Raw genomic sequence first — 26,986 nt, 5'->3', positions numbered from 1 at the left:
TGAAAAAACTGGCTTGAAACTCAACATTCAAAAAACTAAGATCATAGTATCTGGTTCCATCACTTCATGGCAAACGGAAGTGGGGAAAGTGGAAAGCAGTGACAGATTTTATTTTCTTGGGCAAACAGTGACTGCAGCCATGAAATTAAAAGATGCTTGCTCCTTGGAAGAAAACCTATGACAAACCTAGACAGCATATTAAAAGGCAAGCCATCACTTTGCCAACAAAGGTCCATCTAGTCAAAGTTATGGTTTTTCCAGTGGTCATGTATGGATGTGAGAGTTGGACCATAAAGAAGACTGAGAACTGAAGAATTGATGCTTTTGAACTATAGTGCTGGAAAAGGCTCTTGAGATTCCCATGGAATCTAGATCAAGCAAGTAGATCAAATCAGTCAATCCTAAAGGAAATCAGTCCTGAATATTCACTGGAAGGACTGATACTAAAGCTGAAACTCCAATACTTTGGCAATCTGATATGAGGAGTTGAATCACTGGAAAAGACTCTGATGCTGGGAAAGATTGAAGGCAAAAGAAGTAGGGGGTGGGAGAGGATGAGATGGTTGGATAGCATCACTGATTCAATGGACATGAACGTGAGAAAACCCCCGAAGGTAATGAAGGACAGCAAAGCCTGGCATGTTGCAGTCCATGGGGTCACAGAGAGTTGGAGACAATTTATCGACTCAACAACAACAATGGCTAATTATATGGAAAATCTTGTCATGTTCTAATTAGCTCTCCTTATGAAGGAGATGACTTCATCAAGACTTCTCCTTGATGAAGTTTTCTGTCCTTCTCTAACTGAATTGTTAGACATTATTGTTAGAATTACTGTTCAGCTTACAAAGTCCTTTATATATCCTACATACAAGTCTTCTGACAGATATGTGATTTGAAAATATTTTCTTCCAGTCTATGGCTTATCTTTTCATCTTTTAACAGGGTCATTCAAGGGCAAAAATTTTTCACTTTGATGAAATCCAGTTTATCAAATTTTTCTTCTATGAACTATTCTTTCAGTGTCATGCTTAAGAACTCTTCACTTAAACGCAGGTTATAAAGTTTTTCTCCTATATGTTTTCCTAAAACTTTTGGTTTTATATTTTACATTTTGGTCTATCATCCAATGTGAGTTAGTCCGTTGTATAAGGAAGGAGATTTAAGTCAAGGTTTTGGTTTTGTTTTTGTTCTGCCTCTGTATGCCCAACTACTCCACTTATCCATTTGTGACAAGAGCATGTTTCTTTCACTTTTGCACCTTTGCCAAAAATCAGTTGGCCCTTACTTGACTAAACCTACTGATACATCTCAACTCTCTGTCCTGCTCCCTTTATCTATGATCTGTGTCTATCCTTGGCCAGGACCACTCCACCTTGATTACTGTAACTGTAAGTAAGCCTTAAAATCAGGTAACATGATTCCTCTAACTTTATTCTTATTTTGTATTCCCTTAAAAATTTTTAAATCATCTTCTCTAGAAAACACCCTGCTAGGACTTTTCAAGAATTAAATACATAGATCAATCTGTGTTGAACAGACATTTTTAATATGTGAGTCTTCCAATCCATGAACATGTCATGCCTGGCCCTTTACTTAAGTCTTCTTCACTTTTGTTCATTAGCATTTTTGTGGTTTTTAGTACATGGAAATTGTATGTTCTGTTGTATTTATACCAAATGTTTCATTTTTGAGCAATTGTAAATGGTATGTGTTTTAAAATTTGGTTTCCAACTGTTCACTGCCAATATATGGCAATATGATTGTGTGTATGTCTGTGTATGTGACAGAAAGAGAGAGCGAGATTCTGTATTTTGACCTGATATCCTGTAACTGCAAACTTATTTATTTTCAGAACTATCTTTTGTATTCTCTAGTGTTTGTAGATTCCTTGGGATTTGTTATGTAGCCAATCATATTGTTTGCAAATGTGAACAGCTTTATTTCTTCACTCTAACCCATATGTCTCTTCTTTCTTTTTCTTGCCTTAAGTCTTCTAGTACTAAGTTGAACTGACTTGTTGAGAGCAGACATCCTTACCTTATTCCTCAAAGCAGACTTTTATCACTAAGTATGACATTTGCTATATGTTTTTATAAATGCCCTTTATCAGAGTGAGATATCTTATATTCCTAGTTTTCTAAGAGTTTTTAATCACGAAACTGCTGAATTTTCTCAAATGCTTTTAAATCCTTGCTGATGGCTCCAACATCTGTGTCATTTCACAGTTAGCTTCTGCTGATTGTCCCTTCTTACTAGAGTTGCATTTTTCCTGATTTCTTCATATGACAAGTAATTTGGAGCTGTAAGATGGACATTTTAATTAAGTAGGAATTATGACACTCTAATTTCTACTTAAATCTTTTCTTTTAGTCAACCTGTTCACATTGAGAATGTGATCCTAGGCTCACTTTTGCGGTGGTGGGGGTTGTTCAGTTGCTCAGTCGTGTCCAATTCTTTGAAACCCCTTTTGTGGACTTTTGTGCACTGTGATTGAAATGTCAATTTAGTTTATAAAGTCGCTCCAGTACTCCTTGGTTTTCCCTATTTGCATGTTATCTAGATGACAGAACTCCACTTCCCATTATCCTTAGGATGGGCTTGAGTGGGGAGAAGCACTGCCTCATTTCAGCAGGGCAGTCATAGAAAATAGGGTAATAAGCAGGGGAGTGGAGAGTTGTGAAAGTTAAAGTACAACCCACAGCTTGGCTGGGGAGGGTAGCACCTTATTATTGCAGGGGGGGTGGAAATCAAGAGCTCTCACCACAGGCTTCTCTGTGGAGAAATGCTTCTTCCTTTCTCCAGAGCATGGGGGAAAGTTGAGTTTTGCCTCAGAACTCTGCAGGGTAAGGGTACCACCTTGTTAATGTTGTGTAGTTATAAAGGCCAGAGTCTCACCCACAGGCTCTGCTGAAGAGAGTTGCCACCTTGAAACTTCTGGTGGGGTGGAAATTAGTCTTCCCTACAGGTGTTCTTTGGAAGGAATGATACTAAAGCTGAAACTCCAGTACTTTGGCCACCTCATGCAAAGAGCTGACTCACTGGAAAAACTCTGATGCTGGGAGGGATTGGGGGCAGGAGGAAAAGGGGACGACAGAGGATGAGATGGCTGGATGGCATCACTGACTCGATGGACGTGAGTCTGAGTGAACTCCGGGAGTTGGTGATGGACAGGGAGGCCTGGCGTGTTGAGATTAATGGGGTCACAAAGAGTCGGACACGACTGGGCAACTGAACTGAACTGAACTGAACTGAACAGGCTCTGCTGAGGAAGGGCACTGCCTCATTACTCGAGCAGAAAAAAGCAGAAGTCAGAGTCTGAGCCACAGGCTGCACTGAAGGGGGACATCTCCCTGTTACTGCAGGTGGGGGAAGGGTGTTTGTGAGACAAAGCTCTGATTGTCAATACCCCTGCTGTAATGCCTGTTGGAATGGGAGGGGGTACAGATTTTATTGTGATATTCTCCTACAGAACAGACAGAATAGGACGTTTCTATCTTGCTGGGCCATCCTTTGGCTAGAGAGAACAGGCTTTCCTTGGTATTATTATTTTGTCTACACTCATTAGCATTTCTAGGTTGTAGTCTTCTCTACAGCCCAGTCCAGGATATATGGAAGGCAAGAAAAAAAGACAACCAGGGCACTCACTCAATCTGTGAATTTCAATGTCCCTAATCATCCACCTTCTGTTTCCTAACTTTCAGAGTGTTCTGATAGGGCATTTTATGGGTTTTGTCCAGAATTTTTATTGTGATTAGTAGGAAGAGTAAAACAGAATGTGTTTACTTCATCTTGTTCAGAACCCAAACCCCGTCACTTATTTTTAGTCTATATTTTTGTGTTCTATCACCCTCTACTCTCTAAGTTTCCAGAGGATACGAACTGAGGTTTTATTTATCTAGTAATTATTGGCCTGGCAAAAAGTATCATATATGACATATCACTTAAGTAGCTGTAAGAAAGTGGTAATACAGCTTCTTGATCTTTACCCACTATTAGGTTCACAATGTATTAGTAACTATGAAGTTTGTTCATTCAATTAATAAAAATCTGTTTTATGAAAGGTTCTGAGGATACAGCAATTGAGTAAGACAGCTAAAATCCTTGATGTGATGGAACTTCATTCTACTGGCTGGAATAGGATGGAGAAAACTGCAGGCATATGAATACTGTATTCTCTTCAGGTTGGACAAAACTCAAGTCTACTATATTCCAATTAATATTAGGAACATACATTTGAAAATCTGCAAATATTCAAAAGTCTATAAATTTGCAATTGGCTAAGTACCATAATTTTTTATCTTGGTACAATGGAACTTTGTTGATTTAGCAAACTAATTACCAACTACTTACCACATAGAGCTGTTTCCACAGACTGGCCCATTCTTGCAGAGTTGCTGTAACCTCAGTCACAATAGAATCTTCAAGTGGAACCACAGTTTCATACTGCCTAGAACCAGAGTCACAACAAACAGCCACATTATCTTTGATAAACTACCAGAATACTGTCTACTGCCCTTTCCAACATGTGTAAATCAAATTTAAATTCATGCAAATATAAAGAGAGGTACATCTAACTGAATACAGACTCTGTTGCAGTAATATGATAATATAAGTGAACTGACTTAATGAAAAAAACATTTAGGTTATAAAAATCCTCAATATTACTTTTAGCAGTACTGTCATTAAAGATAGTTTTTATTTTTTTATTTTAATTTTATTTTATTTTTAAACTTTACAATATTGTATTGGTTTTGCCAAATATCGAAATGAATCCACCACAGGTATACATGTGTTCCCCATCCTGAACCCTCCTCCCTCCTCCCTCCCCATACCATCCCTCTGGGTCATCCCAGTGCACCAGCCCCAAGCATCCAGTATTGTGCATCGAACCTGGACTAGCGACTCGTTCCATATATGATATTATACGTATTTCAATGCCATTCTCCCAAATCATCCCACCCTCTCCCTCTCCCACAGAGTCCAAAAGACTGTTCTATACGTCAGTGTCTCTTCTGCTGTCTCGTACACAGGGTTATTGTTACCATCTTTTTAAATTCCATATATATGCGTTAGTATACTGTATTGGTGTTTTTCTTTCTGGCTTACTTCACTCTGTATAATAGGCTCCAGTTTCATCTACCTCATTAGAACTGATTCAAATGTATTCTTTTTAATGGCTGGGAAGACTACAACACTGCCCAAGACTTGCTTAATTTTTAAAAACTATTTGTGTCCTTTACATGTATCAGTAATGCAAATTAACTCATGCTCTGATGGAAATGGGTTTGGTGGGGGAGACTCAGACACTGTTTTGAAGTTTTATAAGCTCTCCCTTATACTGATAGTATGTTTTCCTAGAAACCTGTCGAGCAGAAGAATCCTAATCCTGGTAACAGAGATGCTGGGTTTCTTTCCAACTACCTTGTAAGCAACATTCATTATGGCATCAATCCTCGTGCTAATTGCCAAGGATTTATCAGTGAGCAAAAACAGACAGAGCAGTATCTTCAGAGAGCTCTTATTCTGCATAACAAATTAGACAAGTAATCACAACAGACACCGACCATGATGAATCTAAGAAAGAAACCAAATTGCACAATCAGAGATTTTAGCTGGGGGACACAACTTAAAGACAGGATCAGTGAAGCTTTCTCTGAAGAAACAGCAATGCCCCCAAAATGCAAAAAGGTCAGGATCAAAGAGTTTGTTATGAAGGAGAGGTGTGGTGTCACCTGCAGAGGGAACAGTATACATGAAGTCACTGAGATGGATGAGAATTTCACACATCTAAGAACTTAAAGAAGGCTGCACTGACTGAGGCCAGCTCTCATAGGGCCTCTCCAAATGATTCTTAAGATACCAGATCTTAACACAGGGAAAATGAATGAGAAGATCCTGAAAGGCTGTTCAAAGCAGAGGCATGACTTGAAAACATTTTTATAATGTCTGTGCCAATTTTGAGGGTTAATGAAATATTTTCTGGGACGAAAGATTTTATATACTGATACACTGAGGTAGATGAAATCTGTATTCTGATTTGTTAGCCAAAGAGAATATCATCCAGTTGGAAACAGCAAAGGAAAATTAATCTTTAAAAATTAGCATTAAGTATCATTTCTCTACATAGCTAACAAATCCTCATTGTGTTCAAAGGTGACTTAGTGTATTAATATTGAGCATCAATCAATACATATTATTTGATCTATGCTGTAAGGCCTTTTATTTTGTGTGATTTATTCCAGCAGATTTAAAATAATCATCTTAGAATGATGCCAGAGCACTGTCCGTATTCATCAAATTTATACAGTGAATTTTCAGTGCAAGGCTGAGATTCAAACTTGACACTACGGAAATAGAGACATGGGAGATGGGAGCTGTTTTAGCAAGATTAATGCAGAACTGCTGTACAGGATAAACTGGAAGAAAATTTCTGGAATGTTCCATCTACTAGGTCTTCAGCTACCTTAATCATTGACTTTTATGGGAAACTTACATTGTTCCTATTTTAAAGTTCTAAACCTTTGGACTTACCTGAAATTATACAAATCCAAGTCTATACTAACACCAACATATTTTTCCTTGGCTATAATATAAAATCAATATCCTGAAAATCCTTAAAATTCAGATAAAGTGTTATTTAAAAACACACTGTTCCATAGACCAAGTGGAATGTAGTCATAACACTAAGAAAAATAACAAAAAAAGTGAACTAGTAAGTGGATTTCCAAGAAAATTCTGGATTCATGCAGAACAAAGAGTTTGTTAAAAATGAAAATTGGCAGTAAGAAAATACACATATATATGTTAATAATATATATATTAATTCAATGTATAATGCGCAGAAATGTAAGCTGAGAGTGTGAACTTCAGAGTTACATAACTTGGCCTCAATTTGTAGTTTCCCTTCTTCCTTGCCATGCTACTTTGGCAAAGGTACTTGAACTCTCAAAGCCTTGCCCACCTCATCTAAAATAATGGACAATCCCATCTTCTAGTGTGTAATTCCTAAGCATGATATAACAGCTAGAATCAAGATTGCTAGGAGAAATATCAATAACCTCAGATATGCAGATGACACCACCCTTCTGGTAGAAAGCAAAGAGGAACTAAAGAGCCTCTTGATAAAAAGTGAAAGAGGAGAGAGAAAAAGCTGGCTTAAAACTCAACATTCAAAGAACGAGGATCATGACATCCGGTCTCATCACTTCATGGCAAATAGATGGAGAAACAATGGAAACAATGACAGACTTTACTTCCTTGGGCTCCAAAATCACTGAAGCCATGAAATTAACAGATGCTTGCTCCTTGGAAGAAAAGCTATGACCAACCAAGACAGCATATTAGAAAGCAGAGATATTACTTTCCTGACAAAGGTCTGTCTAGTCAAAGCTATGGTTTTTCCAGTTGTCATGTGTGGATGTGAGAGTTGGACTATAAAGAAAGCTGAGTGCCGAAGAACTGATGCTTTTGAATTGTGGTGCTGGAGAAGACTCTCGAGAGTCCCTTGCACTGCAAGGAGATCAAACCAGTCAATCCTAAAGGAAACCAGTCCTGAATATTCATTGAAAGGACTGATGTTGAAGCTGAAACTCCAATACTTTGGCCACCTGATGCGAAGAGCTAACTCACTGGAAAAGACCCTGATGCTGGGAAAGACTGAAGGCAGGAGGAGAAGGGGACAACAGAGGATGAAATGGTTGGATGGCATCACTGACTTGATGGACATGAGTCTGAGCAAGTTCTGGGAGCTGATGATGGACACGCAAGCCTGGCATGCTGCAGTCCATGAGATCGCAAAGAGTTGGACATGACTGAGCAACTGAACTAAACAGTCATCAAGACAGTATGGTACTGGCACAAACACAGAAATATAGACCAATGGAACAAGACAGAGAACCCAGAGGTAAACCCATGTACTTACGGGTACCTTATTTTTGACAAAGAAGGCCAGAATATACAATGGGGCAAAGATAGCCTCTTCAGTAAGTGGTGCTGAGAAAATCAGACAGTTACGTGTAAAAGAATGAAATTAGAACACTACCTAACGCCACACACAAAGATAAACTTTAAATGGATTAAAGACCTATGTGTAAGACCAGAAACTATTAAACTCTTGGAGGAAAACATACGCAGAATACTTGACATAAATCAAAGCAAGATCTTCTATGACCCATCTCCTAGAGTAATGGAAATAAAAAGAAAAATAAACAAGTGGGACCTAATTAAACTTAAAAGCTTTTGCACAGCAAAGGAAACTACAAACAAGGTGAAAAGACAACCCTCAGAATGGAAGAAAATAATAGCAAATGAAACAACTGATTTAAATTTCAAATTCAGACTTAAATTGAAGAAAGTGGGGAAAACCACTAGACCACTCAGGTATGACCTAAATCAAATCCCTTATGATTATACAGTGGAAGTGAGAAATAGATTTAAGGGACTAGATCTGACAGACAGATTGCCTGATGAACTACGGAGGGAAGTTCGTGACATTGTACAGGAGACAGGGATCAAGACCATCCCCATGGAAAAGAAATGCAAAAAGGCAAAATGGCTATCTGCAGAGGCCTCATAAATAGCTGTAAAAAGAAGAGAAGCAAAAAGCAAAGGAGAAAAGGAAAGATATAAGCATCTGAATGCAGAGTTCCAAAGAATAGCAAGAAGCGATAAGAAAGGCTTCCTCAGCAATCAATGCAAAGAAATTGAGGAAAACAATAGAATGGGAAACACTAGAGATCTCTTCAAGAAAATTAGAGATACCAAGGGAACATTTCATGCAAAGATGGGCTTGATAAAGGACAGAAATGGTATGGATCTAACAGAAGCGGAAGATATTAAGAAGAGATGGCAAGAATACACAGATCAGATCAGATCGGTCGCTCAGTCGTGTCCGACTCTTTGCGACCCCATGAATCGCAGCACGCCAGGCCTCCCTGTCCATCACCAACTCCCAGAGTTCACTCAGACTCACGAATACACAGAAGAACTGTACAAAAAAGATCTTCATGACCCAGATAAATCACAATGGTGTGATCACTCACCTAGAGCCAGACATCCTGGAATGGGAAGTCAAGTGGGCCTTAGAAAGCATCACTACGAACAAAGCTAGTGGAGGTGATGGAATCCCAGATCCTGAATTTGGATTTCAAATCCTGAAAGATGATGCTGTGAAAGTGCTGTACTCAATAGGCCAGCAAAGTTGGAAAACTCAGCAGTGGTCACAGGACTGGAAAAGGTCAGTTTTCATTCCAATCCCAAATAAAGGCAATGCCAAAGAATGCTCAAACTACCACACAATTGCACTCATCTCACACGCTAGTGAAGTAATGCTCAAAATTCTCCAAACCAGGCTTCAGCAATACGTGAACTGTGAACTTCCAGATGTTCAAGCTGGATTAGAAAAGGCAGAGGAACCAGAGATCAAATTGCCAACATCCGCTGGATCATCGAAAAAGCAAGAGAGCTCCAGAAAAACATCTACTTCTGCTTTATTGACTATACCAAAGCCTTTGACTGTGTGGATCACAATAAACTGGGGAAAATTCTGAAAGAGATGGGAATACAAGACCACCTGACCTGCCTCTTGAGAAACCTGTAAGCGGGTCAGGAAGCAACAGTTAGAACTGGACATGGAACAACAGACTGGTTCCAAATAGGAAAAGGAGTACATCAAGGCTGTATATTGTCACCATGCTTATTTAACTTATATACAGAGTACATCATGAGAAACACTGGACTGGAAGAAGCACAAGCTGGAATCAAGATTGCTGGGAGAAGTATCAATAACCTCAGATACACAGATGACACCACCCTTAGGGCAAAAAGTGAAGAAGAACTAAAGAGCCTCTTGATGAAAGTGAAAGAGGAGAGTGAAAAAGCTGGCTTAAAACCCAACATAAAACTTAAACTCAGAAAACTAAGATCATGGCATCCAGTCCCATCACTTTATGGCAAATAGATGGGGAAACAGTGGAAACAGTGGCTGACTTTATTTTGGGGGGCTCCAAAATCACTGCAGATGGTGACTGAAGCCATGAAATTGAAAGACGCTTACTCCTTGGAAGGACAGTTATGACCAACCTATATAGCATATTAAAAAGCAGAGACAGTATTTTGTCCTCAAATGTCTGTCTAGTCAAGGCTATGGTTTTTCCAGTAGTCATGTATGGATGTGAGAATTGAACTATAAAGAAAGCTGAGCACCAAAGAACTGATGCTTTTCAATTGTGGTGTTGGAGAAGACTCTTGAGAGTCCCTTGGACTGCAAGGAGATCCAACCAGTCCATCCTAAAGGAGATCAGTCCTGGGTGTTCATTGGAAGGACTGATGTTCACGCTGAAACTCCAATACTTTGGCCACCTGATTCCAAGAGCTGACTCATTTGAAAAGACCCTGATGCTGCAAAAGATTGAGGGCAGGAGGAGAAGGGGACGACAGAGGATTAGATGGTTGGACGGCCTCATTGACTCAATGGACATGGGTTTGGGTGAACTCTGGGAGTTGGTGATGGACAGAGAGGCCTGGTGTGGTTCATGGGAACACAAAGAGTCAGACACGACTGAGCGACTGAACTGAATTGAACTGAAACAATTGACAAAGAATTAATTTCGAAAATATACAAGCAGCTCATACAACTCAATACCAGAAAAGCAAATAACCCAAGCAAAATGTAGAAAAGGGACCCAAAGAGACATTTCTCCAAAGACATAAAGATGGCTAACAAGCACATGAGAAGATGCTCAACATCACTCACTATTAGAGAAATGCAAATCAAAACTACAATGAGATACAACCTCACACCAGTCAGAATGGCCATCACCAAAAAGTCTACAAACAATAAATGCTGGAGAGGGTGTGGAGAAAAGGGAACACTCTTGTCTTGCTGGTGAGAATGCAAACTGATAAAGCCACAACAGAAGACATTATGGAGATTCCTTAAAAAGCTAGCAATAAAACCACCATATGACCCAGCAATCCCACTCCTAGGCATATACCCTGAGGAAACCAAAACTGAAAAAGACACATGTACTCCAATGTTCACTGCAGCACTACTTACAATAGCTAGATCATGGAGGCAACCTAGATGTCCATCAACAGATGAATGGATAAAGAAGCTGTGGTACATATATATAATGGAATACTATTCAGCCTTAAAAAGGAATGCATTTGAATCCATTCTAATGAGGTAGACGAACCTAGAGTTCAAACCTACAGAGTGAAGCAAGTCAGAAAGAGAAATATAAATATAGCATACTGATGCATATATACAGAATCTAAAAAGATGGCACTGATTAATTTATTTTTAGGGCAGCAATGGAGAAACAAACATAGAGATCAGATATATGGACATGGGGGGAGGAGAGGAGGGAGAAGGGGAGATGTATGGAGGGTGTAACGTAGAAATTTACAATACCATATGTAAAACAGATAGCCAATGGGAATTTGCTGTGTGACTCAGGGAACTCAAACAGGGGCTCTGTAACAGGTTGAAGAGTGGGATGGGGAGGGAGATGGGAGGGAGGCCCAGGAGGGAGAGGACTTGGGTGTACCTATGGCTGATTCTTGTTGATGTATGACAGAAAACCACAAAATTCTGTAAAGCAGTTATCCTTCAATTAAAAAATTAAAAAACAAAACAAAACATGGTTTTAGCAACCTCTAGGGCTAAACAGATTGGAGCTTAAACCCCTCCTTCCCTCAGCCTGAGGTCAGGATCTGCCAAAAGCCCAAGGTCACTCTGGGGAAGGAGACCTAACATGATACTGTACACGGGGGCCTTGGAAGCAGATAGAGGCAATGATGCATACACTAGACAGATGTGTTCAGAGGAAGAAAAGGAAGGGAAAACAACATCTCCCACTTCTGAAACCCAAAATTCTAAGATATGTAAAGACGTCCATAAAAAAAAAAGATGTCCAAAGGCTTAAAAATAAAACAAAAATTCTTCTCAGGATTTTATAAATCTGATAAACGTTTTAAAATATTTACAATGCTTAGTGACATGAGTAACTTCCATTAAAAAAAAAGAAAAATATGAAATAAAAGCAAACATAAATAAACCAAGAGTCAACAAATATGCAAAAGAACCAAGCAAGAATTCTGCAAATGAAAAACAGTCAAAATATCCATCTATGGCCAAGTGGAATACTGAAATTATACATAGATAATGGAATACTATTCAATCTTTAAAAGGAATGAAATTTTCATGCTACCACATGGATGAGGTTTGAAAACACTAAGCCAAGTGAAATAAAACAGACACAAAAGAACAAATATTGAATGATTCCACTTATATACAGACAGATAGCAAAAGAAAGGTTACCAGGGGCTGAGGGAAAGGAGGAATAGAGAGTTACTGTTTAAAGGGTACAGAGTTTCTGTTTGGGGTGAGGGAAAAGTTCTGGAGTTGAATACTGATGAAGGTTTGGACAGCACTCTGAATGTACTTAATGCCATCAGACTGTACACTTTAAAATGGTCAAAATGCTAAATTTTACACACAGTTTACCACGATTTTTTTAAATGATAAAAAGTACCAGAAGTGGGGGGGGTGGGGAACCTCAACACAAAGGATACATGCCAGTTAGAAGTCAAAAGTAAGTCAGAAGCAAGATGTATATGAGTACTTAAGAGATATGGGGATGAGGCAGAAGAACTCCAACATACTCCTAACATAAATCCCAGAAGAAAAGAGTGGTAATGTTAGAGAAAATTGGGATTTTCTTTTCCTTAGCTGTCCTGCATTGTAACTCCCCTTCTATGCCAGAGAAAAACCCTAACATAGAGACAGAGCTGCCTTCCAGTATACAAGTGGAAAACGATGGACACTTGATTGCTCAGACTCCTTATGACTATAGGACAGGCTCAGGGCCTGAGCTCCATCCACCCCAGACTTAGAAAAGAAAACCAATTATCCAAAGCAGCAGAGACTACAAAGAAATCAACTTGTTGGCATGTACATTCAGTTTCCAGAGGCAGACATTTCTACAGGAGCATCCAGTTTTGAGTTGGTAAGGCAAGGGCAAGAGGCAGAATTAATTAAATACAGAAGATTTGAGAAAAGACCTGAAGAAAGTAACAAGGTTAACCAGGCACAGTGTTCAAGCACAGGAAACATCATGAGCAAAAACCTTAAGGCAGGAACATATCTGACACGTTTGAATAAAAGGAAAGAAGCCAAAATAACTGAAGTCAACTGAGAAAAAGGGATAGCAGAGGAGGGCACAGGGGTGACAAGAAGCCACATCATAAAACTTTGTAAGGCTTTGTAAGAACTCTGGTTTTTGCTTTGAGTGAGATGGGAGTCATTGAAAGGTTTTAAGCACAGGAGTAGCATGATCTAACTTATATTTTTAAAAACTGCTTTGGCAGCTGTATTGAGAATAAACTGTAGGAGGCCATGAATACAAGTGGGGAGAGCAGTTAGAAGGCACTGCAGTAACACAGGCAGGAAAGCGTAATCACAGAAAGTCCCCACTTTTCCTACCATGTCAAGCTGCGACAAGTTAGGACATAGCTTGCTTTTTTCTAAGCTGTCTAATGCTTTATAAAGCACAATTCTATTCCATGGTCCTTGAGATGATCACATCCTTTGTACTATTCCTGGACAACTGACTCTCAATAACTCTCCCCATATTTCTTTGAAAGTGAAAATGTTAGTCGCTCAGTCGTGTCTGACTCTTTGCAACCCCATGGACTGTAGCCCACCAGGCTTCTCTGTCCACAGGATTCTCCTGGTAAGGATACTGAAGTGGGTTCCCATGCCCTTCCTCAGGGGATCTTCCTGACCCAGGGACTGAACCTGGGTCTTCCACACTGCAAGCAGATTTTTTACCATTTGAGCTGGATGCCATCACAGATTCCCTTCCTATTCTTTCTCTCATCTATCTACCTCAAGGCCACAGATCCCCAACCATATGTGGTAATGGTAATTTAATAACATGGTTCCCAGAACACATAAAACAGAAATCTATATGATTATAAGCAAAGTCTAACACTGTCTTCTAGCTCTGTCCTAGGGGGAAAGTCTGAAGCTAGGTTGAGAGAAGTTTGATAAATAGACCAACAATGAGGTCATGTCTGACTCTTTGTTACCCCATGGACTGCAGTTCACCAGGCTCCTTTCTCCATGGAGTTCTCCAGGCAAGAATACTGGAATGGGTTGCCATTCCCTTCTCCAGGGGATCTTCCTGACTCAGGGATCGAACACAGGTCTCCTGCACAGCAGGCAAATTCTTTACCATCTGAGCTACAAGGGAAGCTCCAATGAGGTCAAGAGAAAATTAAAAAAAAAAAAAGTACCAAAAGATAACTTGGCCTGCATGATCAAAAACCAAGAGACTTTCTGGGTACTGCTGACCTACTGTTTCTCCTTTAAACTGTATTCCAAACTAAGAGTTTTGTATGCTAGCACATAAAAGGAATGAATGGATAGATGAGACAATTTGATATATTCCATAATATCTATGGAAATACTGACAGATTTTATTTTCTTGGGCTCCAAAATCACAGTGACTGCAGTCATGAAATTAAAAGATGCCTTGCTCCTTGGAAGGAAACCTATGACAAACCTATACAGTGTATTTTTTAATATGCTTTTTAGCAGAGACATCACTTTGCTGATAAAGGTCCATACAGTCAAAGCTATGGTTTTTCCAGGAGTAATGTACAGATGTGAGAGTTGGACCATAAAAAAGGCTGAGTGCTGAAGAATTGATTCTTTTGAACTGTGGTCTGGAGAAGACTCTTGAGAGTCCCTTGGACTGCAAGGAGATCAAATAAGTCAATCCTAAAGGAAACTAACCCTGAATATTCATTGGAAGGACTGATGCTGAAGCTGAAGCTCCAATACTTTGGCTGCCTGATACAAAGTGCCGACTCACTAGAAAAGACCCTGATGCTGGGAAAGATTAAGGGTAGGAGGAGAATGGGGCAACAGAGAATGAGACGGTTGGATGGCATCATTGACACAATGAATGTGAATCTGGGCAAACTCCGATTTACAGTGGAGGACAGGGAAGCCTGGCCTGCTGCAGTCCATGGTGTCACAAAGAGTCAGACACAGCTTAGCAACTGAACAACAACATAATATAGAATCGGAAGGATCATCTCTAGTCAGGCAATCAGGGCTACCAAAAGCTGAATGTTTACTGATGCTCTGTGTAAGAGTTCAGAGCAGTTTTCTCTTTCATCTTCAGTGCTCAAATAGCCAAAAAACAAACTCTAGTTTTGATCCTGATCATTTCTGAATTACAACGTCAGTTGGATTTATGGCCTTTTATCTATATTAAGACAAAAAAGCAGGTTACTGACTTGGACAAAAATGGTAGAGATAGTAGAGACACTGGATAACACAAAAGACCCTAAGTTTTGCTCCTACTAAACCTCCTTTTGCAGCAGAAAAAGGCCTTTCTTCTCTACTGAGATGAGAGTGTTCTTACCTAGCTTGAAGACTTTCAGACTGGCTCACTCAAATGAGAAATCTTGCAGAGCAAGCCCATTTACAAAAATGTCTTATACCAACTATCCCCAATGTCCCATGAATTCGATCTACTTCCTTTCCTAGCCATTCCAAGATGAATGTGGTGTAAGGTCCAGGAGCTGCTCTTGAGATCAGCTCCATGGAGTTTTACTCAAGACTGATTAGGTACTGAACCAAGCAGGACCCTCTAGGGCCTTCCCAAAACAGAATGCTGCCCCAAACTCCACAATGTCCTCTGCCTGACTCTTGTCTGTAGACAAGAGTCCTTTAGCCTCCTAAGTCCTGCTGAATTCCAAAGAGTAAATTTAATCAGACAAGTGAGAAAATACAGAAATAAAGGAAAACAGTCAAGCAAGACAAGTTAGTAATAGTTAAGCCATTAAAACAAACTCAAGGACCTTTAGTTCCTCCTCAAGCACTGTAGATAATAATATGAGCCATATCCTTTGTTGAAGAGACTGAAACCCCTACCAGATGGAAGAAATTAACCTCATGCTGCTCATAAGCAGGCAGACTCCAGACAGGTTGAAACCAGAAGGTTGATGATGTTGACTCCTGATTATCTCACCAACAACCATTCGGGGGACTATCCATGAACCAATCACACCTGACAACCCCCTTCCCTCACCCTGTCTAAAAACCCTTCTCTGAAAGCCTTCCGGTAGTTCAGCCCTTTTAGGCACTTGCTACCTGGACCTTTTGCTTGGTGCCCTATGATAAATGCTGCATTTCCTTCACCACAATCTGGTGTTAGTAGATTGGCTTTACTGCACATGGGCAGACCAAGGTTTAGTTCAGTAACGGTACCATAACTGTGGAATCAGAACTGGCCAGTAGCAGTGGTTAACCCTGAGACTTCAATATGGTACCATACACCAAGTGGATTAGCCAACACCGTTAGGCAGGTTCCTTACAGTGGACTCCACTGATCATCACATACTTAACAAAACTGCACTCAATGTTTGCTAGCCATAGATAAGCCTTACGGCTATAAAAGATTCCAAGCTGCTGTTATCCTGAGGTGCTCTCTGAATCAGAGACTTACCATCTTGCAAATGAGTAATATGATCTAGACACAAGTTCCCTCTCTGGTACTCCTCTCCCAGAAGAGTTCAAGTATACTTTTCCCCTCCTGGTTGTGGCCTGGCACGGCTGTCTCTGAAACGTCTCCTGCTGTGATGGAATTTCCTTTACAACCTGTCAGTGCTCTGCCTAAATAAAGCCCATTATGTGCTGCTACCATCTCATGGTCATGTCTTTTTTCTTTATCAGCCCTAAAACCCTCTAATTTACTACAAATGTATAAGTTTTTCAGTGAAACTTTATAAAAAGCAGCAACAATACTTGAATCATTTTACAAATGAGAAAATCCAGGTATCAAGAAACACTTAGGAAGATAACAGAAAAATTAAAATTTTTAAAGTTCCCACAAGAACATTTTCACAGATAAGATTATTCAAACAATTTCACTTCCTTGTCAACCAAATGAAACAAGTACTTCAGTAAAAATGGCACAAATTTCTCAAGAAGCAGATGATATACCCTATAAAGCACTGAAAGTACAGTTATACCCCTCACAAGTATGGCAGGAGGCAATGAAGAAGGCACATGACAGAAACACAGTGCAGAGGAGGAGCCAAGATGGCGGAGGAGTAGGACGGGGAGAACACTTTCTCCCCCACAAATTCATCAAAAGAGCATTTAAACGTCGAGTAAATTCCACAAAACAACTTCTGAATGCCAGCAGAGGACATCAGGCACCCAGAAAAGCAACCCAACTCTTCGAAAGGAGAGAGAAGAAATACAGCTCCACCCACCAGAACACTGACACAAGCTTCCCTAACCAGGAAACCTTGACAAGCCACCTGTACAAACCCACACACAGTGAGGAAACGCCACAATAAAGAGAACTCCACAAACTGCCAGAATACAGAAAGGACACCCCAAACTCAGCAATTTAAACAAGATGAAGAGACAGAGGAATACTCAGCAGATAAAGGAACAGGATAAATGCCCACCAAACCAAACAAAAGAGGAAGAGATAGGGAATATACCTGATAAAGAATTCCAAATAATGATAGTGAAATTGATCCAAAATCTTGAAATTAAAATGGAATCACAGATAAATAGCCTGGAGACAAGGATTGAGAAGATGCAAGAAAGGTTTAACAAGGACCTAGAAGAAATAAAAAAGAGTCAATATATAATGAATAATGCAATAAATGACATTAAAAACACTCTGGAGGCAACAAATAGTAGAATAACAGAGGCAGAAGATAGGATTAGTGAATTAGAAGATAGAATGGTAGAAATAAATGAATCAGAGAGGATAAAAGAAAAACAAATTAAAAGAAATGAGGACAATCTCAGAGACCTCCAGGACAATATTAAACGCTACAACATTCGAATCATAGGGGTTCCAGAAGAAGAAGACAAAAAGAAAGACCATGAGAAAATACTTGAGGAGATAATAGTTGAAAACTTCCCTAAAATGGGGAAGGAAATAACCACCCAAGTCCAAGAAACCCAGAGAGTCCCAAACAGGATAAACCCAAGAAGAAACACCCCAAGACACATTTTAATCAAATTAACAAAGATCAAACACAAAGAACAAATACTAAAAGCAGCAAGGGAAAAACAACAAATAACACACAAGGGAATTCCCATAAGGATAACAGCTGATCTTTCAATAGAAACTCTTCAAGCCAGGAGGGAATGGCAAGACATACTTAAAATGATGAAAGAAAATAACCTACAGCCCAGATTATTGTACCCAGCAAGGATCTCATTCAAGTATGAAGGAGAAATCAAAAGCTTTTCAGACAAGCAAAAGCTGAGAGAATTCTGCACCACCAAACCAGCTCTCCAACAAATACTAAAGGATATTCTCTAGACAGGAAACACAAAAACAGTGTATAAACTCGAACCCAAAACAATAAAGTAAATGGCAACAGGATCATACTTATCAGTAATTACCTTAAACGTAAATGGGTTGAATGCCCCAACCAAAAGACAAAGACTGGCTGAATGGATACAAAAACAAGACCCCTACATATGCTGTCTACAAGAGACCCACCTCAAAACAGGGGACACATACAGACTGAAAGTGAAGGGCTGGAAAAAGATTTTCCATGCAAATAGGGACCAAAAGAAAGCAGGAGTAGCAATACTCATATCAGATAAAATAGACTTTAAAACAAAGGCTGTGAAAAGAGACAAAGAAGGTCACTACATAATGATCAAAGGATCAATCCAAGAAGAAGATATAACAATTATAAATATATATGCACCCAACACGGGAGCACCACAGTATGTAAGACAAATGCTAACAAGGATGAAAGGAGAAATTAACAATAACACAATAATAGTGGGAGACTTTAATACCCCACTTACACCTATGGATAGATCAACTAAACAGAAAATTAACAAGGAAACACAAACTTTAAACGATACAATAGACCAGTTAGACCTAATTGATATCTATAGGACATTTCATCCCAAAACAATGAATTTCACCTTTTTCTCAAGCGCACATGGAACCTTCTCCAGGATAGATCACATCCTGGGTCATAAAGCTAGCCTTGGTAAATTCAAAAAAATAGAAATCATTCCAAGCATTTTTTCTGACCACAATGCAGTAAGATTAGATCTCAATTACAGGACAAAAACTATTAAAAATTCCAACATATGGAGGCTGAACAACATGCTGCTGAATAACCAACAAATCACAGAAGAAATCAAAAAAGAAATCAAAATTTGCAAAGAAACGAATGAAAATGAAAATACAACAACCCAAAACCTGTGGGACACGGTAAAAGCAGTCCTAAGGGGAAAGTTCATAGCAATACAGGCACACCTCAAGAAACGAGAAAAAAGTCAAATAAATAACCTAACTCTACACCTAAAGCAACAGAAAAGGAAGAAATGAAGAACCCCAGGGTTAGTAGAAGGAAAGAAATCTTAAAAATTAGAGCAGAAATAAATGCAAAAGAAACAAAAGAGACCATAGCAAAAATCAACAAAACCAAAAGCTGGTTCTTTGAAAGGATAAATAAAATTGACAAACCATTAGCCAGACTCATCAAGACACAAAGGGAGAAAAATCAAATCAACAATATTAGAAACGAAAATGGAGAGATCACAACAGACAATACAGAAATACAAAGGATCATAAGAGACTACTATCAACAATTATATGCCAATAAAATGGACAACGTGGAAGAAATGGACAAATTCTTAGAAAAGTACAACTTTCCAAAACTCGACTAGGAAGAAATAGAAAATCTTAACAGACCCATCACAAGCATGGAAATTGAAACTGCAATCAAAAATTTTCCAGCAAACAAAAGCCCCGGTCCAGACGGCTTCACAGCTGAATTCTACCAAAAATTTAGAGAAGAGCTAACACCTATCCTGCTCAAACTCTTTCAAAAAATTGCAGAGGAAGGTAAACTTCCAAACTCATTCTATGAGGCCACCATCACCCTAATACCAAAACCTGACAAAGATCCCACAAAAAAAGAAAACTACAGGCCAACATCACTGATGAACATAGATGCAAAAATCCTTAACAAAATTCTAGCAATCAGAATCCAACAACACATTAAAAAGATCATACACCATGATCAAGTGGGCTTTATCCCAGGGATGCAAGGATTCTTCAATATCCGCAAATCAATCAATGTAATACACCACATTAACAAATTGAAAAATAAAAACCATATGATTATCTCAATAGATGCAGAGAAAGCCTTTGACAAAATTCAACATCCATTTATGATAAGAACTCTCCAGAAAGCAGGAATAGAAGGAACATACCTCAACATAATAAAAGCTATATATGACAAACCAACAGCAAACATTATCCTCAATGGTGAAAAATTGAAAGCATTTCCTCTAAAGTCAGGAACAAGACAAGGGTGCCCACTTTCACCATTACTATTCAACATAGTTTTGGAAGTTTTGGCCACAGCAATCAGAGCAGAAAAAGAAATAAAAGGAATCCAAATTGGAAAAGAAGAAGTAAAACTCTCACTATTTGCAGATGACATGATCCTCTACACAGAAAACCCTAAAGACTCCACCAGAAAATTACCAGAAATAATCAATGACTATAGTAAAGTTGCAGGATATAAAATCAACACACAGAAATCCCTTGCATTCCTATACACTAATAATGAGAAAACTGAAAGAGAAATTAAGGAAACAATTCCATTCACCATTGCAACGGAAAGAATAAAATACTTAGGAATATATCTACCTAAAGAAACTAAAGACCTATATATAGAAAACTATAGAACACTGGTGAAAGAAATCAAAGAGGACACTAATAGATGGAGAAATATACCATGTTCATGGATTGGAAGAATCAATATAGTGAAAATGAGTATACTACCCAAAGCAATTTATAGATTCAATGCAATCCCTATCAAGCTACCAACAGTATTCTTCACAGAGCTAGAACAAATAATTTCACAATTTGTATGGAAATACAAAAAACCTCAAATAGCCAACGCGATCTTGAGAAAGAAGAATGGAACTGGAGGAATCAACCTACCTGACTTCAGGCTCTACTACAAAGCCACAGTTATCAAGACAGTATGGTACTGGCACAAAGACAGAAATATTGATCAATGGAATAAAATAGAAAGCCCAGAGATAAATCCACGCACATATGGACACCTTATCTTTGACAAAGGAGGCAAGAATATACAATGGATTAAAGACAATCTCTTTAACAAGTGGTGCTGGGAAATCTGGTCAACCACTTGTAAAAGAATGAAACTAGAACACTTTCTAACATCATACACAAAAATAAACTCAAAATGGATTAAAGATCTAAACGTAAGACCAGAAACTATAAAACTCCTAGAGGAGAACATAGGCAAAACACTCTCTGACATACATCACAGCAGGATCCTCTATGACCCACCTCCCAGAATATTGGAAATAAAAGCAAAAATAAACAAATGGGACCTAATTAACCTTAAAAGCTTCTGCACATCAAAGGAAACTATTAGCAAGGTGAAAAGACAGCCTTCAGAATGGGAGAAAATAATAGCAAATGAAGCAACTGACAAACAACTAATCTCAAAAATATACAAACAACTCCTACAGCTCAACTCCAGAAAAATAAATGACCCAATCAAAAAATGGGCCAAAGAACTAAATAGACATTTCTCCAAAGAAGACATACAGATGGCTAACAAACACATGAAAGGATGCTCAACATCACTCATTATCAGAGAAATGCAAATCAAAACCACTATGAGGTACCATTTCACACCAGTCAGAATGGCTGCGATCCAAAAGTCTACAAATAATAAATGCTGGAGAGGGTGTGGAGAAAAGGGAACCCTCTTACACTGTTGGTGGGAATGCAAACTAGTACAGCCACTATGGAGAACAGTGTGGAGATTCCTTAAAAAACTGGAAATAGAACTGCCTTATGATCCAGCAATCCCACTGCTGGGCATACACACTGAGGAAACCAGAAGGGAAAGAGACACGTGTACCCCAATGTTCATCGCAGCACTGTTTATAATAGCCGGGACATGGAAGCAACCTAGATGTCCATCAGCAGATAAATGGATAAGAAAGCTGTGGTACATATACACAATGGAGTATTACTCAGCCATTAAAAAGAATACATTTGAATCAGTTCTAATGAGATGGATGAAACTGGAGCCTATTATACAGAGTGAAGTAAGCCAGAAGGAAAAACATCAATACAGTATACTAACGCATATATATGGAATTTAGAAAGATGGTAACAATAACCCGGTGTACGAGACAGCAAAAGAGACACTGATGTATAGAACAGTCTTATGGACTCTGTGGGAGAGGGAGAGGGTGGGAAGATTTGGGAGAATGACATTGAAACATGTAAAATATCATGTAAGAAACGAGTTGCCAGTCCAGGTTCGATGCACGATACTGGATGCTTGGGGCTAGTGCACTGGGACAACCCAGAGGGATGGTATGGGGAGGGGGGAGGGAGGAGGGAGGAGGGTTCAGGATGGGGAACACATGTATACCTGTGGCGGATTCATTTTGATATTTGGCAAAACTAATACAATTATGTAAAGTTTAAAAATAAAATTAAATTTAAAAAAAATAAAAATAAAAATAAAATTTTATTTTAAAATAAAAAAAAAAAAAAAAGAAAGAAACAAAGTGTATGTTCTCTGACTGAAAGACCCTCAATTCCTGGTTGATATTTGCTAAGGTAGACTCCTAAGTCCCTGTCTTGCTGATCTAACCAAGCACTGGGAAGATATCCAGGAGAAATCTGACCATTTTAATCCATAACACCACTTATGCAGTACTGCTATCTAAGATGCTTAAGTCGAATCTAACCATAAGGAAACAGACAAACACAAATTGAGGGACATTTTGCAAAACAACTGGCCTGGGCACTTCAACAAACTCAATGGCATAAAAAGGAAAAAGAAAACCAAGCCTGGAGAACTGCTGACAAAGTTGAAATATAATATTTAATTCTTGACTGAATCCTGAACCACACTCCATAAACCCCAAAAAACCAACCAAATGAAAACAGATATAAAGAATAGTCATGGGACAATTAGGGACATTTGAAATTTGACTATATATTTTATAGTATGATAGCAAAGTAATGCTCAAAATTCTCCAAGCCAGGCTTCAACAGTACGTGAACTGTGAACTTTCAGATGTTCAAGCTAGATTTAGAAAAGGCAGAGGAACCAGAGATCAAATTGCCAACATCCGCTGGATCATCGAAAAATCAAGAGTTCCAGAAAAACATCTACTTCTGCTTTATTGACTATGCCAAAGCCTTTGACTGTGTGGATCACAACAAACTATGGAAAATTCTTCAAGAGATGGGAATACCAGACCACCTGACCTTCCTCCTGAGAAATTTGTATGCAGGTCAGGAAGCAACAGTTAGAACTGGACATGGAACAACAGACTGGTTCCAAATCGAGAAAGGAGTACATCAAGGCTGTATATTGTAACCCTCCTTATTTAATTTATATGCAGAGTACATCATGAGAAAGGCTGGGCTGGAAGAAGCACAAGCTGGAATCAAGATTGCCAGGAGAAATATCAATAACCTCAGATACACAGATGACACCACCCTTATGGCAAAAAGTGAAGAAGAACAAAGAGCCTCTTGATGAAAGTAAAAGAGGAGAGTGAAAAAGCTGGCTTAAAACTCAGCATTCAAAAAAAGATCATGGCATCTGGTCTCATCACTTCATGGCAAATAGATGGAGAAACAATGGAAACAGTGACAGATTTTATTTTGGGGGGCTCCAAAATCACCACAGATGGTGACTGCAGCCATGACATTAAAAGATACTTGCTCCTTAGAAGAAAAGCTGTAACCAACCTAGAGAGCATATTAAAAAGCAGAGACATTACTTTGCCAACAAAGGTCCATCTAGTCAAAGCTATGGTTTTTCCAGCAGTCATGTATGAATGTGAGAGCAGGACTATAAAGAAAGCTGAGTGCTGAAGAATTGATGCTTTTGAACTGTGATGTTAGAGAAGACTTTTGAGAGTCCCTTGGACTGCTAGGAGATCAACTAGTCCATTCTAAAGGAAATCAGTCCTGAATATTCACTGGAAGGACTGATGCTGAAGCTGAAGCTCCAATAGTTTGGCCACTTGAAGCAAAGAACTGACTCATTTGAAAAGACCCCAATGCTGGGAAAGATTAAAGGCAGGAGGAGAAGCGGAGAACAGAGGATGAGATGGTTGGATGGCATCAACAACTCAACAGACATGAGTTTGAGCAAGCTCCAGGAGTTGGTGGACATGACTGAGTGACTGAACTGAACTATTGTATCTATGTTACATTTCCTGAGCACCATAATTATTCTGTGATTATGTTAGAGAATGTACTTTTTCCTAAGATATAATACATATCCTAAAATACTTACAGTTCCTGGGTTCTGGTATCCCCAACCTTTGTCTTTTGTATTCCCAGGCATCAAAGTACAGAATGCTTTACTGCAGTGATTATTTTGTGTTATTCCTATATTTCTTCTCTTTTTTCTTTCATTATTCAAATTTGTTGTTCAGTCAGCAATTCCTGTCCAACTCTCTGTGATGCCATGGACTGCAGAACTCCAGGCCTGCATGTCCCTCATCATCTCCCGGAGTTTCCCCAAGTTCATGGCCACTGGATTGGTGATGCCATCCAACCATCTTATCCTCTTGCCCTCTTCTCCTTCTGCCTTCAGTCTTTCTCAGCATCAGGGTCTTTTCCAAATATGTGTCTAAAATTCCCTATATTAAATTCTATTTTATAAAATGACTCACAAGTTTCTCTTTTCCTGACTAAATCCTAATTACCAGAAGGATACTCCAATGCTAGCTCAACCTCTGGTCAAAAACATCATTTCTAGTCCCCAAAGCTATCATAGTTAAACAGGATCTTTAAAATGATGTTTGATTTTTAAAAATAAAATCACAATCCTATAAAAATACATATTACTTTTTAAAATAAGACATTAAAAATAAACAATTTTTTAAAATCACCCACAATTTGAACATGCAAAAGCAACTGATATTAACATTTTTATATAATTACATCTTCATTCTCTTTTATTCACCAATTGCTTTTGTTTCATAATTTTGTGATCAAACTATACATCCATTATATACACTATCATTTTATCCTTCAGGTATGCCTTTAAGTGTGCATGTGTGCTAAGTCACTTCAATCATGTCCAACTCTGTGTGACCCTATGGACTGTAGCCCACCAGGCTACTCTGTCCATCGGATTCTCCAACTAAGAATACTGGAGTGAGTTATTGCCATTTCCATAGTTTTTTTCAATTTCGACTTGCAAAAAAGGAAAGATCTTAAAAGTCTCCCTCACTTTTCATACACAGAAACAAAATGACAGGTTTATCACTAACTTGAGTCTGAGTGAACTCCGGGAGTTGGTGATGGACAGGGAGGCCTGGCGTGCTGCGATTCATGGGGTCACAAAGAGTCGGACACGACTGAGCGACTGAACTAAACTGAACCTATCCTATCAAAGACTACTCTCAAAATAACACATCATTTTGTAAAATATACTGCATGTATAATTGTTTTTATGAAATTCATAACAACTCAGGTTACCTTTCCAGTATATAGGAAAAGAAACTAAAGTTGTCAGTATTTTAAGATAAAATTATATCCTCAGAATTATATATGATAAAGTATATTTTTGCAGGAAAACGTAATAGCGTATTTTATACTACGAATCAAAAGGAAAAAATTCTTCCTCTGCAGCCAATAAAAATTATAAATAAGTTTAGCAAAGCCAACTACTCACCCCCTATTACTGACAATTGCTTTTTTCAAATGAATGTAATTTGCAGGAAAGATCCCCTATAAAAGAGATAAGATTTCCTATTAGAAAAAGTAATTTGTGATTAACATCTCATTTAGACTGAATTAACAGTCAGATTTCAGCATGGAAATACTCTATCAACAAAAGAGTAGATCTCTTCAGGTAGCAATCACTTTACATATTAATTAAGAATACAAAGTTGCACAAACTATATTCAACAGGAATTTCATTGTCATTCGCAATCAGAGTCTATTCACAAGGGGAAAAAACTAGTGTTAAGCAACCACAAAAACTTTTTTTTTTTAAGTTTTAGAAATATTCCATCAAATCACACTTAAGATAGTATAGACTTATGCACAGAGCTTGGCATGTATCTACAATATCAACATTATCATATACTATCATATACCAACAATTTACAGCTTATCCAGCTCTGAGTAAGAGAAAGTATTCTCACACTCTGGGTAACATTTGTATTTACAAAGAATAAATCAATTTGAGAGCATCTACAAATGTTTCTTGTTTTACTCTTTGCAAATGGTTTCCACTTTGGTATCTGCCATAATCTGATTTCAATTCTTAAAAAGATTTTTTTTAATGTATTGTTTTTTTTTGTTTTTTTTTTTTTTTTTTTTTTATTCTTCCAATTTTATTTTATTTTTAAACTTTACATAATTGTATTAGTTTTGCCAAATATCAAAATGAATCCGCCACAGGTATACATGTGTTTTAAAATCAATTACATTTTCCAATCAATGTTTCACTCCTTTTCCTGATGTATAAAACTTCCTTCAAAATAAAACACAAATGGTCTACTTTTTTTTAATACACTTGGCCCACACCACTGTCAGTAATAAACTCAGTCTATACCACACAAGCCCATCAGCAGCTGGACTACAGTAATGCATTTTACAGTTTTCAGTGTACAGATCTTTCAGCTTCTTGGTTATATTTATTTCTAAATATTTGATTGTTTTGATGCTATCATGAATGGGATTGTTTCATACCGCTAGTATTTTGTTGAGTTTAGCATCTATATTCATCAGTGATAATGATCTGTAGCTTTCTTTTCCTACAGTGTTCTTTTCTGACTTTGATATCAGAGTAATGCTAGCCTCATGAAACAAATCTGGAAGTGTTCCCTCCTCTTCAATTTTTGGAATAGCTT

At 38.4% G+C, this 26,986-nt stretch overlaps 1 protein-coding gene across 10 annotated transcripts in view; it reads right to left on the bottom strand.

The window, feature by feature from the left end:
- DOCK3 (dedicator of cytokinesis 3) overlaps positions 1-26,986 on the bottom strand; it is a 304,174-nt gene that overhangs the window by 233,393 nt on the left and 43,795 nt on the right. For all 10 annotated transcript variants that reach the window (XR_003507883.1, XM_027523616.1, XM_027523617.1 and 7 more), the window contains exons 4-5: positions 25,801-25,856; positions 4,354-4,450 (exon numbers count right to left, since the gene is read on the bottom strand). Coding sequence is in view for 9 of the 10 variants with exons in the window: in XM_027523616.1 (XP_027379417.1) it covers positions 4,354-4,450; positions 25,801-25,856 (153 nt within the window). In the remaining variant the exon portion in view is untranslated. The remainder of the gene's footprint in view (positions 1-4,353; positions 4,451-25,800; positions 25,857-26,986) is intronic.

The sequence above is a fragment of the Bos indicus x Bos taurus genome, chromosome 22 (genome assembly GCF_003369695.1).
Source record: "Bos indicus x Bos taurus breed Angus x Brahman F1 hybrid chromosome 22, Bos_hybrid_MaternalHap_v2.0, whole genome shotgun sequence".
Lineage (NCBI taxonomy): Eukaryota > Metazoa > Chordata > Mammalia > Artiodactyla > Bovidae > Bos > Bos indicus x Bos taurus.
Note: the sequence above shows the minus strand (reverse complement) of the source record. Positions and strands in the feature narration are given on the sequence as shown.